General features: G+C 36.9%; 2 protein-coding genes across 2 annotated transcripts; one reads left to right on the top strand and one right to left on the bottom strand.

The window, feature by feature from the left end:
• Nucleotides 1-3843: 3843 nt before the first annotated feature.
• Nucleotides 3844-12877, top strand: LOC110757258 (ARM repeat superfamily protein). The gene is made up of 23 exons (XM_088246176.1): nucleotides 3844-4239; nucleotides 4342-4552; nucleotides 4658-4739; nucleotides 4993-5281; nucleotides 5588-5690; nucleotides 5784-5920; nucleotides 6173-6346; nucleotides 6495-6694; nucleotides 6813-6956; nucleotides 7052-7140; nucleotides 7659-7806; nucleotides 8013-8059; nucleotides 8706-8761; nucleotides 8902-9065; nucleotides 9279-9469; nucleotides 9961-10018; nucleotides 10112-10184; nucleotides 11243-11344; nucleotides 11464-11560; nucleotides 11647-11742; nucleotides 11823-12064; nucleotides 12181-12321; nucleotides 12418-12877. The coding sequence occupies exons 1-23, from the start codon at nucleotides 3943-3945 to the stop codon at nucleotides 12595-12597; spliced, it is 3321 nt and encodes a 1106-aa protein (XP_088102302.1). The 5' UTR covers nucleotides 3844-3942; the 3' UTR covers nucleotides 12598-12877.
• A 499-nt stretch (nucleotides 12878-13376) lies between these two features.
• LOC110757221 (adenylosuccinate synthetase 2, chloroplastic-like) lies at nucleotides 13377-16910 on the bottom strand. The gene is made up of 5 exons (XM_021958790.2): nucleotides 16663-16910; nucleotides 15655-15969; nucleotides 14894-15586; nucleotides 14221-14532; nucleotides 13377-13980 (listed from the first exon to the last, which is right to left on the bottom strand). The coding sequence occupies exons 2-5, from the start codon at nucleotides 15958-15960 to the stop codon at nucleotides 13810-13812; spliced, it is 1482 nt and encodes a 493-aa protein (XP_021814482.2). The 5' UTR covers nucleotides 15961-15969; nucleotides 16663-16910; the 3' UTR covers nucleotides 13377-13809.
• Between the last annotated feature and the right edge of the window lie 672 nt (nucleotides 16911-17582).

The following is a 17582-nucleotide window of genomic DNA, read 5'->3' as shown; positions in this document are numbered from 1 at the left end:
TCAGAAGGCGCAGAGCCTACATATCAAATTCCAAAAAGGAAGAATCGTGGTAAACCCCCAGTTCACTACGAAGCAGATCTCAATGCAAAGGGGAAATATCCCATCAACAATTATGTATCCCTCACCAGATTATCTGAGTCACGGGTACACTTTGTGAAGCAGTTAGCCGACATACCTGTTCCCAACAGTGTAACCGAAGCACTAGAAGACCCAAAATGGAAAGAAGCCATGAATGAAGAAATGCGAGCTCTCCAGAAGAATGGCACATGGGAACTCGTGCCATTACCTCATGGAAAGAAGACAGTGGGATGCAGGTGGATCTATACTGTGAAACTCAAGGCAGATGGATCAATTGAAAGATATAAAGCTAGATTGGTGGCAAAGGGATACACACAGAGATATGGGATAGACTACCAAGAAACATTTGCCCCAGTAGCCAAGATCAAAACTATCAGAGTCCTCCTGTCTCTAGCAGCAAATCTCGATTGGCCATTACATCAGTTTGATGTAAAGAATGCATTCTTACATGGAGACCTGGAAGAAGAAGTATATATGGACTTACCACCAGGATGTAACTTCACTCATGACAAGGAGAATCAAGTTTGCAAACTCAGAAAGTCACTGTATGGGTTGAAGCAATCCCCCAGAGCATGGTTTGGCAGATTCACTAAATCCATGAAGAATTTTGGATATATACAGAGTAATGCAGATCACACCTTATTCTTGAAGCTTGATGGAAGAAATCTTACTGCATTAATTGTGTATGTGGATGATATAGTCGTGACTGGAAACGACACAGGAGAGCAAATAAAACTGCAGAAGTATTTGTCTCAAGAATTTGAGATGAAGGATTTAGGTGATCTGAAGTATTTTCTAGGAATTGAAGTAGCCAGATCCACAACTGGTATATGTCTGTCTCAAAGGAAGTATGTATTAGATCTACTCACCGAAACAGGAATGCTTGGATGCAAACCTGCTGATACACCCATCGAGATGAATCACAAGTTATGTGAAGACATGGATCAAGAACCAACCAATAAGGAACAGTACCAACGCCTTGTTGGAAGGTTGATATATTTAGCCCACACAAGACCAGATATTGCATATGCTGTGAGTGTGGTTAGTCAGTTTATGCATTCACCCAATGTGTCACATAGGAATGCAGTTGATCGGATCTTAAGATACTTAAAGTCAGCACCTGGGAAAGGATTAATGTTCTCAAAAAATAGAGATCTCGAAGTTGTGGGATATACAGATGCTGATTGGGCTGGCTCTATTACTGATAGACGCTCTACTTCAGGTTACTTCACGTTTGTGGAAGGTAACCTAGTCACTTGGCGGAGTAAGAAACAAAATGTAGTTTCTCGGTCTAGTGCTGAAACAGAGTGTCGAGGAATGGCTCACGGAGTTTGTGAATTACTATGGATCAGAAGATTGTTGACAGAATTGGGTTTCAAGCCAAAAAAAACCAATGGAGTTACATTGTGATAACAAGTCAGCCATCGATATTGCTCATAATCCAGTTCAACATGATCGAACTAAACATGTTGATGTGGATAGACATTTTATCAAGGAAAAAATTGAGAAGAAGATCATTCGCCTACCATTCGTAAAATCAGAAGATCAATTGGCAGATATCTTAACCAAAGCTGTTTGTGGAAGAGTATTTCATGACTCACTTACCAAGTTGGGCATTGGTGACGTATATGCACCAACTTGAGGAGGAGTGTTGAAGTGAGTCTCCTAATTAATCAAGGAGATTTATTTCCTTGATTAATTAAGGGATTTACTTTCCTATTTTATATAATTGATAAATCTTTGTATAATTAGGAGATACTTTCCTAATTCTTTCATGTATCTAATTCCTTGTATAGCACTCTTGTAAACTCTTTATATATACCTCCTTATGGAGAAGAATAAATCATCTGAACATATTGAAAACCCGTATTCATATTTTAGCACTGCCAACGTCTAGAAAGGATGATACTAGCGGTTGCTTCCTTTAGCGACAAAAGAGACAATATACTGACAAGAATTTCATCTGGCATCTCACAATTTTGTCAACCAAGTTGTACAAACCTTTTTCTCCCTCATTCTTTCCGGAGTTCTTTCCTACACAACATCTGCGTCGCTTTCCTGAGTTCTTTCCTTCACAACATCTGTGTAGCTTTCTTGAGTTATCTGCTTCACAACGTCTTCCCAAGTTGCACTTGCACTCATACTTCTATTAGAAGAATCAGCCCAAATAAAATAAAAATGAAAAGAGTAAGAAAGAAAATCTCCGTTTCTACAGCAAGGAGAGAATAAGCAAGATATCAGAACTCACCACCACTGGCATCAAGTCAGATTGATCCATAATCACCAAAAAGCAGCAAGCAGACCATTTAATTTAGAGGGCATTTGGGTCAATTTAAGTGAGTTTTTGGCTATATTTGAAAGTTTTTTAAAAAACTGACATTTATGAATTTGGGGGTTAAATTTTGGCTATTTTTGATATAAAAAAACTCCATGAAAAATAGGGACAGCAGATACCCTCTCGAGAAGGGAGAGTGGAATAAAAGAGTTAAAATACAATTCTAAAAATAAAATAAAAAGTTAAAATACACTTTGCATGAGTTGACATGCCACGTCACTTACTTGGATGTCGGCAGTTGTAAACATGAAAAGGCCATTTAAAATTGCACCACATGGTATGTATAGTGTGCATCACATAGACAGGGTCAAAAAAAAATTCTCGACATGCACAGTCTGAATTGTTCTTCTAAGGAATCTTCTAAGACCTATGCACAGTCTGAATGATGCGCCCACCCTTTGCAAATACCTCGAAACCTACGCAATATCTAGCTAATGTTTCAAAGTGGATCGATACAAGCCATGAATAAGAATGAGATTAGTCACACCTCATATAGAACTCACAACAATCTAAGCGGGTTCTCTTTGTTATAGTATAGATAATGCCTGGTTTTGCTGCAGAGGGAGGCTTTTGCCATAAACATATTGGTAGGTGCCCTGTACAAGGTGTTCTCTGGATCCCCCAATTCAACAAGGAAGGAAATGTGCCAACCATGTTTTAACTATTTGAGCCTTGGAAGCATGTTTTCAAATGGTCCTCTGGCTCTTCTCTCTGGTCTAGACCCTCGCCCACTGAGCTTGCTTCTCAACTTATTTGCTGTGTGTGTTTATGTTGTTGTGGATTGTAGCCAGAATGATCAAAGAAATTGTTTCTTCCATTTCCATTTCCATTTTCTTCCATTTCTTCCATTTCCTTGCCAACATATACACATGCAAGGATGGACCAAATCATCAAAGAAATTGGAGAAGTACATGGAAGAAGAAAAATGTAAAATATATATATATATATGTACACATACTTCTCTATGTTCTTTATGTTCATATGTGACTATGTTAGATGAGTCGACGATGTATATGTTGTATATATTTATATTATGTTATACTTAGGTGTGAATTAATAACACTACGTGATTATACTCAAAAACTTCACTTTAAATAATTCGATTTGGAATACACTCAAACCCAAAATAAAGTATAGTTTGAGTGAACTACTCTAACTGATTTAGTTTCACCTACTAGCAAAAATAATGAAGATGTGATTTAACACAACATACTAGGGGGAGAAAAAACTTGTTTTTTTAATGTTAATACGATGGATGTTATATGAATTGTTAAAGAATTATCAACTAATGGGCTTGGATCCAAATTGGCCGATAGGATCCAAATTTTGACCCGAATTAAAACGTGCATTGGATCAGATTGGATCCGAATTTCTACTCGGGTCAAAACTGGCGGTTCAACATGGCCGTTGTAACTTGTAAGTTGTGAACTCTCTCGGTGGCTCTCTTAAACCCCCAAGTGAGGTTTTACAACAGTTCCGCCATAGCTAAAGCTACAAGACCTAATTTCGTTCTCAAATTCTCAATCCAAATGGAACAATCCCAACAGTTGCTATGGAAATCAGACTTATCGGAGCCATCAGAATCCTCTTCGCAGGCAATGATGTCAGTGACGCTTGGTAGAGCAATGACCGCTCTGCTCTCCGCTCGCCCCAGAAAGCTAAACGACGCCGTTTCTCGACTCTCCCCTCACCCCCTCAACTCAATCGGTCACATCTCCATTTCAGCTTCTCTCGATGACTCCCTGCGGTTCTTGCACACGTCCCTAAACGACGCCGCTGAGAAGAACGAGCCCCTCCATGAAATTCTCATCCCCATGCTTGAAAATGTATCCAATTTCATTTTTCTTCGCATTTTTCATTCGTTCACAATGCAATTGCTTTTGGGTTTCTCAAATTTTTAAAATTATTGTTATTATTTCCAAATTCAGTCATTGCGGTACAAGGACACGAAGAACGGTGGCCAATCCATGGTGCTTTTGAACTGGCTTTTTCAAGACGATTTTCTCTTCCAAGCTATTGCAACGGACTTGGCTAAAGTTATTTCGACGAAAGATGATCGCTTTATAGCGCTTGGCTGGTGTACCCTTGTGCGTGCTCTTTTGGACCACGAGACTGCTATGACCCAGTTTCCCATGAATGGTAAGAAAGCCTAATGTGGAGTTTTTGAAGTGAAATTAGTTCGAAAGCCGTTGCTTTAATTATCTTTAACAGCGGAATTTGAGGTTTTACCACTTCAAATGACAGGAATAATGGAGAGGTACAGTGATTTGTTGAAGATACTCTCTTCGTGTATTCCGCACCTGTCGCATATTGTCGAAAAAGGAAGGTATGTGATTACTTGATGCAAATTGAATGCACATCTTGTATGGTTTTTGTTATATGACTTATGTTTTGGTTTACTTGTCATATTCAGATTTATAAGGATTTGAATATCATGCATGTCGTGTTTGAAATAGTTTTAATGTCTTGTATTACAAAATTAGGCAAACAATTTTAATGTATTATGTGACAAATCACAATAAATGCAATGCTTATTTTTTGGTTTTATTTGGTCGTATTTTGGCCTCTTGTTTTTGTAGCACTTTGCAGGAAGGACATGAACTGCCATCTCGGCTTGCTGTCTCTGCTGCTGATTGTTTTTTAGCTCTCACAGAAGCATTGACGAAAAAAGCAAAGGTTGCAAGTAACAAGCCCAAATTGTCAGATTCAAATCCACCAAAGCGACAGCTTACTTTAGTGGCCATTGACAGTGGAGATAAGAAAGCAAAACCAGCTTCTGAATCTTTAGTAACCTCAAATATGGAAATGGAATTTATACTCTGGGATCATTTAGAGGAACTTATTTGTCTCGTGCAGAAACTCCTTGCTGTAAGTTCTTGTGACTTTGTTACAGTCATATATTCCAACACCTCAAATCTCAAACTTTTAATTTGGTGATGTTGCTATTTTTCAAAATAAGTTGAATAATTAGTATGCACATCCCAATTAGTTATAAATTGTAAAAACTAGGAGTTTCTATCAGCAGTTCTTATATTCTTTTACCAAATCTTTCCTTGTAGTTTTAGACGCAATATTTAGATATTTATGATTAGTCTTGGTTTCACTATTTCTGTATTATATTTAACTTGTTTCAAACATGAACATTGTTACATTTTGTCACCTACTCTACTGCAGTGGAGCAGAAAAAGCCGATCTTTACATGCCAAAGGATTGGAGCAAGTGCTTCAGTGGTTACAGGACATAAAAGGGCATTATCGCCACTTTGAAGTTGAGGCAGGTCCTCTACCCATTCTTTTATTAAATATCACACCTCTAATGGTGTCTAATTTTTTATGGGTCATGGCTTCCTTGTTTGTAACATGAAAGACAGGTTCGAAGGTTATCAAGACTGGAGCATTGCTACTGTCTTCTTGTTGGAAGCATTATGGCATGCTAATGCATTTGGAAGATCAGAAATTTTCTCATCATTACAAAGAATTATTGGACCAATACTTAGCCGGCATACAGGTTATATTTTCTCAGCATTACAAACACCTAATTTCATTAATATAATCCAGGACTATATGAACTTGACTTTTAATTGTTTTAAATTGCAAAATAATAAGAACTGTTGTTTGTTACGGTATATTTTTAAATTCTCATGCTGGGCCATGATTTGTTCCACTTTTTGGGTGCATCAACGTCTCTCTTTTAATGTGAATTTTTATTTACTTTTACTTGATGCAATCGTTAACTTTCTGATAAGAAAAACATATGCAGCTTTATGCAGATAATTATGCAGGAGGGCATCCTGAGAACAAGGATGGTGGTGCAGAGACCAGAAAGTTTTTCCTAAATTGTTTATGCCTTCTATTGGGGCGTTTTGAACACAAGAAATTTGAGACCATAGTATCAGAATATGGGATGAGGATGTCACATGCTCTTTTACCACAGGTAGTAATTCTTGCATCCAATCTTGATATAATACTCATACGGATAACTAAGATTGATTCTTTAATACCCATAATATTAGAGTTGCCATTGGAAGGCCTTTTTTGTTGTTGTCATTTTACTAACATTAACATTTTATTACATTATGAAGCTCCATTCTTCTGATGATGATGTGGTAGACGGGGTTGTTTGCATACTCAAAGCAGTCATTTTTAAGCCAAAATCATCTGGAAGCAGTCTCACTGACACTAGAGAGGTGGATGCTATGCTACCATTTCTGATTCACCTTCTAGATGAACGGGATGGCACAGCTAGAGCTGTTGTTATGCTTATAGCAGAATACTGTTTGATGTATTTTTCTTATTTACTTCTTTTTATCTTTTGGTGCTTGGAAGCGCAAATCAAATATATTATCTCTCCGTTTGTTTATGGGTACCTGATTGTCAATTTGGTATAAATGGTTCACCAGGAGCAAAGACAGTCATTGCTTTAAAGAAGTTCTGGAGCGCCTTACTTCTGGAAATGTTCAACAGAGGACGAATGCCCTTGATGTTATATCAGAACTCATTTGTATGTCGTCAGATTCAAAGGACAAACTTTCCCAATTAGCATGGTATGCAAAATGCTCCGTCAGCTTTTATTATTTTGTCATATTATGGTGTTTTCACCATTCTGCCCTTCTCTATCTTTTCCCTATGATAATTGCAGGAAAGATATTGCAAACCATTTGCTTGAGCGACTTGAAGATGGAGAAACTGCAATTCGGAAACAAACATCCACTTTGCTTCCAATGATTGGTTCGTTTACAGTTTAAATTGTTTCATGCCAAATCTTGTTTGACATTTTCCAGATTCTTTGCTATATACTCTTTTAAACCATAGTAAACTGTAAATCCAAGCTGTGAAGGAAAATTATTTTGACTAAGCATAAACTGCTTGGTGCATAATGGCATTTGGTGGCTTGTTTTTCTTCATGAATTATTATCTTTTTATTTTGATATATGGAATAGTTATAATATGATTAAAACAGTTTTAGGTAGATATTATTTATCATCCACTCAAATTCTTGGGTTGCAGATACATTTCAACACCTCAAATAAATAAAAAAAATTATAAGATTAGTTTGTGGGAAGAGCATGAACCAAAAACTTAGCTCTTCCCTTTATATTTTAGTATGGATCTTTTTTTCCTCTTTCATCTTCTTTGAGTAAAAGTGATATCCACTGTAACTTCTTTAGCACTACCATTAGCAGTAAAGATTGACATTTTGATCTCAGTACTTTGCATTGATGAATTACACATACCTGTTCTTGCAGACCCTTCATTAGTTTTGCCTTCTTTAGTTCATCTAATTTACTCATCGGATGAAAGCTTGCAATCAACTGCAAGTGATGCCTGTGTTGGGGTGCTCAAATATCATAGCCAGAATGCTGAAGTTATATGTATGCTGCTTGACTGTCTTAGGTATTTACCTTTTCATTTCATTGTTTTCTCCTCCTGTTCTCAAAGTTTAATTTGTTTATCTTGCTATGAATATGTCTGTTGAAAACTTTGTTTCTTTTTTTTTGGGTTTGGGTTAGAGAAATGTCTATTGAGCTAAAGCTGCTAATTATGAATATATTCAACAGCAGATAACAGTTTTCCCATTTATTATTTATTCTTGTTTGCAGCAACCTCAACCAAAGCGTAGATCTTCAGACCACGGCAGGGGTTGTAGGTATGTAACTGTTTTGATGTCACCACTTGCCAGATGACATCCTTCACTGTGCTGAACTTGTATATGCATCTTTTCCCTCTAATTGCATAACCAAATTTGTGTCATTTATGTCTTATATCCACTGTTCTTTAATTATCTATATGATGATGTCTGGACTATAATGTTCAAATGACTTACAACAATAGAGCAAATTTTACATGGGAGAAATTAAACTGTAAAGATCTTAATTTTCTTCGGTTTCTTTCATTTCTTTAGAGACCAAATGGAACAATGAGTATAGCATGTAACTATAAGTCTAACATAAATTCTGCATCTTTAAAACACGGTTCTTCTACATCATACACTGACAGAGTTTCTTTCAGATGCTTAATATTAAATGCTTTTTGTCTGTTTTCAGTTGTGTATATTTTTGTGTGAACATATATTTCCTTTATGCTTTTTTTTTTCTTGTGGATTTTAAATGGACTGAAGATTTGGAAGTTCGTAATACTAATGAGGTAGTTTTGAAGCTTAGTTTTGCTTTCCTCTTCCATTTTTGTGGTGAGCAACTGAGCATCAAGTATTCATAGTTAAATTTTCTAATTTATTAATTCTATTATTGCCAAATACTATTTCCAAATTGAGCTCTTCCATTTGCAACTTGCAGGATCGAAATTTGATAGTGATCGAGTGCTTAGGCTGATCCCAGAGTGGTCTAAAAGTGTAAGATTGATTTTACCACAATATGTTTTATATCTCTTTCACGCTTTTCAAATGAAACCTCAAATTCTGGTCGTTTCGTCATTTGCTTCATACAAAGTTTCAGCTGGATGATCCTTTTGTTATCTATTGAATTATCACAGGTTCAAAGCTGGGACGTCTTGATTGGACTGTTGATTGAGAAGATGTTTGCAGAGCCATCAAATGCAACAATTGTCAAGTTTTTGAGTTATATAAGTGAGCACTTGGCAGAAGCTGCTGATGCAGTCCTCTCTTGTGTTCTATTGCATGCTAAGCGACGGAAAGAGTAAGTACATTATGTTATATAGCATTTATCAAATATAAGGCTCGTATCCTTCTTAATAGTTAGCCGTCTGTAGTTTATACTAATACCTAGTGATTATACAGTGACTTCCTATATCTGTCTTTCTCTTTACTTTTCAGCTTATTTGAAGACTTTTTTCAACTTTCTATGCTAAAGTTTTCTTCTTTAATTTGTTCTGTCCTTTCTCTCTTTCAGGATTGATGAAAACAGTTTTTCTGGACAGGAGTGTCAAACCTATAGAAGTGATGACTCTGAAAAAATGCAGCAGACTCTTTTTGAACACCTTTGCCCGCTACTCATAATTAGGATGCTTCCACTGAGAGTCTTTAATGACCTTAATTCATCTCTAGTGTATGGCCAACTTTTCAATCAAGGCATTTTTCACGGTATACTCTCTCTCCATCTCCATATTAAACAAGTTTGCTGATTTGAAAATCTAGGAGGTATATGGTTTCTGGTGTGTGTGTGTGTGTGTGTGTGTGTGAGAGAGAGAGAGAGAGAGAGATCTGATCTGTCTCTCTACAAACAACTGGTGGATTGTCAATTTAGAATCAACTATATATGGAAGAAGGATTGGATGCTTGCATGTAACGGTTTAGCAATTGGACAGTATGTGTTTTAGGAATCCTCGATTTGAAGATGCATGTTTTTGTGCGCATCTTACAAACGTGTACATTCTGTCAATCTGTCCAAACTGGTTTCAACAACATTGACGCATGTTAGTCAGTAGTTAGTACAGATCTCTTACCACATTGTGAAATTCAGTTATGTAAAATCATAATTACTGTTTTTCCAATAGCTGCATGATTTTTGTGAAACATCTATAAAAATTCTCTAGACACACTTCTCGTTTTAACCTATTTCTGTTTGATTTCAGACTGTGGAGATATCAATGCCATCAATCAGGATTGTGTTACCATTCTTCTTTTGAAAAGGTTAGTCCATCAATGTGCTCGTTAGAAAGATTCATTCATATGACTGGAATCTGACTTCTTCTTTTTTTTATTCTGGTTACATTTTTATTTCAGGACATTTTGTGAGTTTGAATTCAATGATGTACGGAAACTTGCTGCTGAGCTCTGTGGGCGTCTTCATCCCAAAGTATATAACAGTGACTTTTATTACCTACTCTTTATTATGATTGCATCTTCCAATACATGTTCCAAGAAGACTGATTTGTGCCTTCATGGATATATATATATTCTCAAATAAGGTTTTCAACTTGGTTATGTGATGATATGCATGTTAGCATCCATAAACAATCTATTCAGAGCTTTAAAATGTGAGGCCTCTGTGGATCGCAACTGCAGTTTCTGCTTGTTATGCTAACATGGCATTAACATTAAGTGAGCAAAGCGTTTATCTCTGTGGAACATACAGGAGTACACTTTTATGCTTGTCTTATCAGTTATGTAAGATTTTCTTTCAACTGGACTAGCAGCCATTGGTCTAAAGCAGCGCCAATGCTACTATATCAGGATTCCAAATCTATCAATGTGTGGTACTAACTAGCAAATAAGTATGTGACCGAATTTTTTTTTAAAAATGTATTGTCACTATCACATGTCTATCTACCTGCCTACTTCTCCGTTAACTTCCACACTGACCATTAAAGAAGCTCATTGTTGTTTCTTGTAATAAGTCAGTATGGTTATTTATATCATTTCGACTATAAAATAAGTTGGGTTATGAACATATAGATTGGATGTGCCCACTTATAGTGTTAGCTAAGATCCATTTGGGAATCCATCTGCTTTTCAGAAAGAATTCTCTGATTTTGGATCCTTGGGAATTTCGTTTATTGGTCTGTTAGTTTTGTACTGTCAATTGGATTTCATCCATTTTCAGTGCTCAAGAATGATTCCAGAATGTTTGCTCATCAGCTTGCATTTCATTTTTCCATAAAGGATATCAACTATACCCACGCATCTTATTTGTGGTAGCAATTACAAATTAAAATCTACCTCCAATGTGATTGTGGAAGTTAAGAAGTCGAATTCATGTATCCATATGAAATGTTGTACATGAAGAAGATGAACCAGTTAGTTACTTCGGTATTAGGTTATTGCTTTCTAATTTCTTGTTGACTGTGCTTCTGTATGTGTTGTACTGGATAAAACACCAATATTTTAATCTGTACCTGCCATTTCATATTGTAGGTGCTAATTCCAGTTGTCAGCTCCCAGCTAGAAATTGCTACAGGTTCTCGGGATATACTAAAGATTAAAGCTTGTCTGTTTTCAGTTTGCACTTCCCTTGTGGTAATTGTTTTTTATGGTCAATATCTTGGCAGAGTTTGTGCTTTATTCTTCTGCCACGACCTCTGGCATCTTTTGTTTTATTTGCATTGATCTAATGTTGAGGTTCCTGTCATGGATAGGTCAGAGGCAGGGAATCACTTTCTCATCCTTTTATGCTCAAAATCAGAAAAACATTGGAGACAATGCTATTATGGCCTTCTGTTGATGGGGATGAAGGTGTGTGATAAGTAAAGTTTCTCAAACACGTATCAATTTTGTTTCAATTGGTTAAGTTTGATGCTGATAGGTTTCTATCCCCTCAGTATCTAAAGCACAGCATGGGTGCATTGATTCCCTGGCACTGATGATATGTGCTGAGCTGCAAGATCCAGAATCATTTAGCATTGTTGGGAAGAAAGGTGATCTTGGTTATTGCATTATCCTAAGTATGAACTTAAATTTTGTAGGGCACATGTGACTTTTATGATCCATAATGCAGGTGATGCTTCATCAGGAAACTCCGTCCTCACCTATGTGATCAATAAACTTATACAAGATAACCACCAACCTGTTTTATCATCCAACTTGGATGATGTGAAATGCTCGTCTGAGGTGCCAGTTCCACTCTCATTTTATATGTGCATGGCTAATGTTCTCATCAGTGCTTGCCAAAAGATATTGGACTCTGGAAAAAAGCCTTTTGTTCGAAAAACTCTTCCATGTCTCATCCATTCTGTTAAGGTATTTTGATTATTTATTTCACTATCAGTAGATTATCATGTTATCGAAATCTGTTGTGGCTCATAAAGTCATGCTTTGTCTCACTTCATTCTTAAATGTGGTGTCAAATACTGCAGGTCATGACGAACTCAGAGATAAGAGCTGCATGCATTCAGGTTCTCTTTTCATCTGTGTACCATCTGAAATCTACAGTTCTTCCTTACTCAGCTGATCTTCTTGAAGTGTCATTAAAAGCTCTTAGAAAAGGATCAGAGAAGGTATTGAGCGCAGTTTTGATATATTAGTTACTGTCTCTATGCCTTGGCATTCATAAACACCCAATTTGTGAACTGATGGCCCATATTGTTCTTCAGGAAAGGATGGCAGGTGCAAAGCTATTGGGGTCTCTTATGGCTAGTGATGATGCAATCTTAGAAACTATATCAGGAAGATTAGTAGAAGCGAGATCCATACTGTCAAGTATATCTTCAACAGATCCTTCAGTCGAGCTACGGCAAGTCTGCGGAAAGTTGCTAGCATGCCTAATTTCTTGAGATCCCCTAGCAGAGTACAGCATAAGTTTATCTGCTTCATTTTTCTTTTTGGGTGATGTACAGATGTATAGTTACTTTTGCTGTATTTAAATTGACTAGTTTTCATGATGATAGTTGTATAAATGTGCAAATAGGTTGCAAAGCAAAAGTAGTATGGTTTTTAGGACTTAAGTTCATTAGAAATTTCAAGTACTAAGGAGAATTAGGATGGTTTCAAAAAACATTTGTATCAGCACGAAATTTGGATTCCCTTATTGCGATGGTTATTTTTTACTGCTAATTCAAATAATCTTCTAGAATTTTAAGGATTACTCATTGTCTTTAAGATTTTAGTAATTACGCTCCAAACTGTGTTAAACTTTTGGATTTCTAATGAACCACTAGATTAGAAAGTCAAGCGTAGCCAAAACAAGAGACGGCTGTAGGCAGTTTGAGCAGACAATAAGAAATAATACTAAACTCTCTCTTCTCAACGGATGAAAGGTATAAAACCACTCAACAAAAGTTATGAAAGGTTGTAAAAAGTTCGTGTTGGTTTAGGCCACAACATTGAAATACTGTTTTTTAAGTAAAAAAAAATCAAAGAATTTAGCTCCAGAATTTGGATCTAAGAAAATTGTGTTACTATTTCCCACTCATCTAAACACATTTGAATTACATATATCAGGATTAAGAAACTTCAGATAATGAGCACAAAGATTCATCTGGTAATTGTAATTTATTGTTTGTTTAACATTCCGTAATCCTGTTTAGCTGATAATAGAAATCAAGGCAATAAAGATTCCCCCCAAAAAGATATTCTCTTATCGATCAAAAGAGAATAGATTCCCATAATAGAGATCAGCCCAGGCAACAGATGCTACCTGCTATCAAATAATGCACAGCCGAGAAATAATGTAAACTACAAACATGACCCACAGTATTCTCTCAACTTCAAGTTATTGCCAACTTGCTATCCTAGCAATACATGCATTACAACAAGTAATGTTACTGAAACAAAATTCTCCCAACATCTAAACAGAGCATAGAATTCATGTGGCCCCATTGGGTGGAGAATGCGTTGCATCAAGTTCATAACCTTGAAAAATTAATTCCATCCCAAAAAACAAATCTCCCAGCATAGAAGGGAATTTCTCCAGCACCAGAAGTTCCGTATTACTTCTGGTAGTTTGAAAATCATCTGGAATCTAATGGAAAGAAATATTGTGATGATTATTTGTAAATGAGTGCATCACGACCAGGCCCCACACCAATGTAATGGATGGGTACGCCGACAAGTTCTTCTATCCTTTCCACATACTGGCGTGCTGCCGTTGGAAGGTCAGAATAGTTTCTGACCGAAGATATATCAGACTTCCATCCAGGCAATACTTCATATTCCACCTAAACATAGAAAAACAATAGCATCAACAAGAGTGCGTCTTCCAATATATAAAAAAGTATCCACCAAAACTTAGAAAAACAATAGCATCAACAAGAGTTTACACAACGTTTATCTTTTAAGATATCAAATATAATGAGGGACTTGATTACTAAGAAAATAATTAGTATAAATTATCCAACTGAAAATTTAGCAAAACTATAAACAGCATATCCAAATAGAAGGGAGAGGAGAGGACATGCCTTTAACTGCTCAAGATCACGAAGGTCTGCAGGGAATGATCTGATTAGTGTACCATCAGTTTTTTTGTAGGCAACACCCAACTGAATTTCCGGAAGATCCGACAAAACATCAAGTTTGGTGAGATTGAGAGAAGAAAAACCATTAATCTGACAGCAGTATCTCAATGCTGCTATATCTAGCCAACCACAACGACGAGGGCGGCCAGTAGTTGTGCCAAACTCCTGACCAGCAAACCTAAGGAGGTCACCCCCACTACCCAAGATTTCTGTGGGAAAAGGACCAGAACCAACTCTTGTAGTGTATGCTTTCACCTGCAGAGACGAAGTTCAAGTTAGCAACATTACTTCACCATCTCAATTGGCCTTTGTACTAACTTCAAGAATACATGTCATGACCAATACTACCATATGGTGTTCTGTCTCCCTTGAAGGCATTTCAACCAGACAACTCCCAGATACATATTCCATTAGTAAAGCCAAAATCATATGCAAGGAGAAAGCATAACAAGAAACAAATAATATAAAAGACCTGTTTGAAAAAATAGATTTAGTTGGTTTATTCATGTAATTGATCCCTCCCATCCCGTTTAATTGAGGCAAGGCAAGGATGACAATGATGACATCAGTCAAATGAAAATCAATTCTGCAGCTACAAGAGTAACAATCTACTTACCACTCCAACCAGATCGCCTAGAACTCTGGGAGCAATGCCAAGGCCAGTGCAAATCCCACCGGCTGAAGGACTAGAGGATGTTACAAAGGGGTAAGTTCCAAAGTCAATATCCAACATTGTTGCCTGGCCCCCTTCGACCAAAATCTTTTTCTTCTCAGAGATGGCTTCATTCACGACAAGCACAGTATCGGCAATGAAGGGTTCCAATCTCTCAGCAAATCGCTTGTACTTTTCAACTTCTTCTTTGAGCACATGGGGGCCATAGTCAAAACCTCGGAATCTTGCTGCAGCATCTGATAATATAAGATCTAGCTTTTGAGGAAAAGTATCCATGTGCCTCAAGTCGCTGACTCGAATACCATTTCGGATAACCTTGTTAGAGTAACAAGGTCCAATACCTCTCTTGGTAGTGCCAATGAAAGATTTAGCAAGCTCGGATTCTCGAAGCCCATCCACTACTTGGTGGAAATCAAATAAGAGATGAGCACGATCAGAGACCAATATCCTTCCCTTGCAGGAGACTCCATTAGATTCAAGGCCATCAATCTCCTTAAAGAGCCCTGGAAGATGCACCACAACTCCATTCCCAATAACACAAAGAGTCTCTTCATTAAGGATACCTGAGGGAACCAGGTGAAGCGCAAACTTCTTTCCCTCTGCATTGTAAATTGTGTGTCCAGCATTTGCTCCACCCTGAAAAGGTACAAGAACCAATCAGGAAACCACAAAATTTGGTTATAGAAGTGAGAGTTTTCTGTTACCTGACAACGAGCAACAATGTCAAAGTGTTCGGCCAAGATGTCAACGAGTTTGCCTTTTCCTTCATCTCCCCACTGGCAGCCCAACACACCTGAGACCTGGGTTAGCGACTCAATTCGACTTCGGCCCTGGTTAGGGGACCCAGACACACTTAGAGGTGAGGGAGTGGCAACTGAGGGCTTCACTGAGCATACGACAACATTTCTGGGGCGCTGAAGGTGAATGGGCCCGTGGAGGTAGGGACCAAATGAGCGAGGCTTAGAGAGCGGATTGGAGTCGAGAGTTGTGAAGGACGAGAGGTTGTTCATGGTGAACCGCTGAATGAGAAAGAAAATGTTTAATCAATTACTATTCAAACTTAAAAGACTGTTTTTGAGCAATTGAAGAAAACACCCATACCATAAAATAAAAAATGCTAACTGCCATTATTAGGCCGAGAACAGATCAATATGAACACAAGAACTACATATATTGCTCTAAACAAGAAGAAAACATTATAAATAAAAAAATTGCAATCCCCAATCATAGTGTTGGGGGTGAGAGATGACTAACATTTAGTATGATAAACAGGTAACAATACAACATTCAATTTGCATTATGAATCATTACAGTTAGCCAGACTGGTAAATTTACCAAGACCAGAATTACAACAACAACAAAAAGGACAGCAAGAATGAAACAAAAAGCAAAAATTTCATACTCAGAGTACAAAAACTCATTTTGTCATACACAAACTACATTTTAGTAAGCAACCAACTCATCAATCACGACTTAAAATTTTGCTAATTAATTCTAAAAACTTCGCACTAACGAACAGAGCTGAGTGGGACAAAGTTGACTGGTTAGTTCGCTTTACAATAAAAATTTCTGCAATTATTAGCCATGCCAATGAATCTCTCAATCGAATAGATAAACCTTAAACATCACCACTGCAAATACATGAGCAATAATAAATTAACACCAAACTTTCAGCAGAGAAATTGGAAGATTAGACAATGAAAAGGAAGTACCTTTTGGCCCTTTGAGCACTGGGTTGAGCAAACCCCTCCAAGACCCGAACTTGGACTGTGAGAGGACTGTGTGAAAAACAAGAGGGTTAGAAGAAAAGTGAAGGCAGGAGGAAGAGGAAGGAGGAGGGGATTATAAATGAACAAGTAAATAAGGAAGCAACGAAGAAAAACTAGGGGCGGCAGGAGCGAAGAACCAAAAGGGTGGCTGCTGTGTGCTGTGTGCTGTGTGCTGTGCGCGTAAATGGGAAGTGGGGGGGAATTTGACAACAAAAGGACAACTCTCTCTCAATTCCTTTTTTTTTTCTTTTTATGGTATAATTCCTTTAAATCTATTTAACTTTCTTTATTTTTCTGAAAAGTCCATTTTCAACATGAACAAGATCATTGTACAGGAATATAATAAAAACAAAATAGTGATGAATGTTGTAAAAGTAAAGAATATTTGAGAGAATTGAGATTGTGTTTTTCCGTTCTGATAAAATATTTGAGGGATCCAGGTGATTAGAGATGGGCATGGTCATGGATGGTCTCCTAGTTATACATCGACTAGGAGTTTTAGAAATATTATTAAAGATAAATACATGATAATTTTAAAAAATAATAATTACAAAGACAGCCACATAAAAATATTTACAACCATGGGAAGAAAGTAATTTTGGAGAATAGGTAATTGAGGTGGGGGTTTCTTAGAGAAAAGAAAAGAAAAGAAGAATCAATTTCCTACAAAAAAAAGAAAAAAAAAAGTGCTGCTAAACGAACCCTAAAATTAACTGAGTACACCCTACTACCAAAGTAGTTATTGGATTACTAATTTATCCTAACATAAAATGACCAAAAAGGATATATTGAATTGGGAAACAAATATAATTTTAATAAATATTCCTTACCCACCATATTTAACCCTAATCAAACATAGATAA

The sequence above is a fragment of the Prunus avium genome, chromosome 8 (genome assembly GCF_965620075.1).
Source record: "Prunus avium chromosome 8, drPruAviu1.hap1.1, whole genome shotgun sequence".
In the NCBI taxonomy this organism is placed as follows: domain Eukaryota; kingdom Viridiplantae; phylum Streptophyta; class Magnoliopsida; order Rosales; family Rosaceae; genus Prunus; species Prunus avium.
This window is presented reverse-complemented; position numbering and strand designations above follow the sequence as displayed.